General features: G+C 44.5%; 1 protein-coding gene across 1 annotated transcript; it reads left to right on the top strand.

The window, feature by feature from the left end:
- Positions 1 to 1,326: 1,326 nt before the first annotated feature.
- On the top strand, positions 1,327 to 1,806 carry LOC133030397 (uncharacterized). The gene has a single exon (XM_061103134.1). The coding sequence runs from the start codon at positions 1,327 to 1,329 to the stop codon at positions 1,804 to 1,806; it is 480 nt and encodes a 159-aa protein (XP_060959117.1).

Genomic DNA, 1,806 nt, shown 5'->3' with positions numbered 1-1,806 from the left:
AGTATGATTTAAGAAAAGCCTATTAGGAAGCATGTTAGTAGCCTGATAGTAGAATAGGCACATGTTTTTAATTTCCAAATAAGTGGCATTAGTAAGATTTTATTTGATCACGATCTGACCGGAGTAGCTCTTGGTTACGCAGGTTGTTCTAATTAGTATCGACACTAGGCGAAACACCAGGAGCCAGGATAATTCGGTTGGATCTAGTGGTGGTCATGGAGCTCAGATTCCCGTAAATATCCATGGTCATGGTAGAGGTCCTAGAGGCAGGGCATGTAGCCGGGGTGATGTTAACCAGCCACAGGCTGCTCAAGATGCCCAAGCTGCTCAAGATGCCCGAAATTGGGAAAATAGGTTTGTAGCGATGCAAGCCAAGATTAATGAACAAGATGATGAGATTCAGCGGTTGAGACAGCAGGGTGCTTCTGCTGTGCCTACTCCAGAAATACCAGTGGCCCCTGCCCCTACTGTGCAGGCCAAACCTGTGGTTACAGTGAACCGAATGGAACCCCTATATGAAAGGTTCCGTAAGCAGGCACCTCGAGTTTTCCTGGGCGGTCTCGATGTTATGAAAGCCAAGCAATGGCTAACAGTGATTACCAGAATCTTGAATTTTATGGGCGTCACCAATAATGATAGGGTGGCCTGTGCAACTTTTCAATTTCAAGAAGACGCACTGGTTTGGTGGGACATGGTGTCCATGACTCATGATGTAAGGACTATGACCTCGGAAAAGTTCCAAAAACTATTCAATGCTAAGTATTACAATGAAGCAGTCAGAAATGCTAAAAGAAAAGAATTCACCCAACTGACTCAGAAGGAGAACATGAGTGTTACTGAATACACAACTCAATTTGATCGTTTGACGAGATTGGCCTCGAGAATTATGCCAACCGATTTCAGTAAGCAAGAGAAGTACCTAGATGGATTTAATGCGAAGATCAGACATGACCTAATGATCACTACTAACGACAGTACCACCTATGTTGAAACGGTGGATAAGGCACTACGGGCTGAGGGCGCAGTGGAGTGCACATTAGAGTCTCGTGGGACTCTGTTTGTTGGTGGGGCTCCTACACATCCTGCATCAGGCTTTAACAAGGGAGGTAGTGGCTTGGCCACTGATAAGAAAAAGGAAGGCATCTACTGCTACCGGTGGCTCAGGTCAGAATAAGAGGTTCTAGGGGAACTACGGTCGAGGCAATCGCCAGAGTGGCACCGAAACCCGATACACTCACCCAGAGTGTCTCAGTTGTAAAAACCACCATCTAGGGGAGTGTAAAGGGCAGGGGTTCTTTCAGTGTGGTATGTAAGGGCATTACAAAAATGGATTGTCCCCAACTTAGAACTGAAGCACCAAAGACTGCAGCGAAACCCACTCCAGCAAGGGTGTTCGTGATAACTCAGGCTGATGTAGAAGCCAGCCCTTCAATGGTAACAGTTCAGCTCTCAGTCAACAACTCTTATTTCTCTGTGTTGTTTGACTCTGGGGCCACTCATTCCTATGTGGCGACCAGAATTTTTAGTAAATTGGATAGACCGCATGATAGCTATGAAACAAGGTTTGGAACCCTATTTCCTGGCGGAGAATTAGTCATCTTGAAAAGGTGGATTAGGTCTATGCCAATCAGAATAGAGAATAGAGAGTTGAGTGTTGATTTAATAGAAATGAATTTAGTGGATTCTGTTATTATTCTGGGAATGGATTTCTTGTCCAAGTATTTAGCAAGTATTGATTGTAAGAGGAAGATGGTAATCTTCCAACGAGAAGGCGAAGAACTGTTTGTTTTTGTTGGTACGATTTAA

The sequence above is a fragment of the Cannabis sativa genome, chromosome 8 (assembly GCF_029168945.1).
Source record: "Cannabis sativa cultivar Pink pepper isolate KNU-18-1 chromosome 8, ASM2916894v1, whole genome shotgun sequence".
Classification (NCBI taxonomy): Eukaryota; Viridiplantae; Streptophyta; class Magnoliopsida; order Rosales; family Cannabaceae; genus Cannabis; species Cannabis sativa.
The sequence above is the reverse complement of the archived record's forward strand: the minus strand, read 5'-3'. Positions and strand labels throughout refer to the sequence as shown.

Coding starts and splice junctions, on each gene's coding strand:
- LOC133030397 (XM_061103134.1), top strand. CDS start 1,327: ATGGATTGTCCCCAACTTAGAACTGAAGCACCAAAGACTGCAGCGAAA.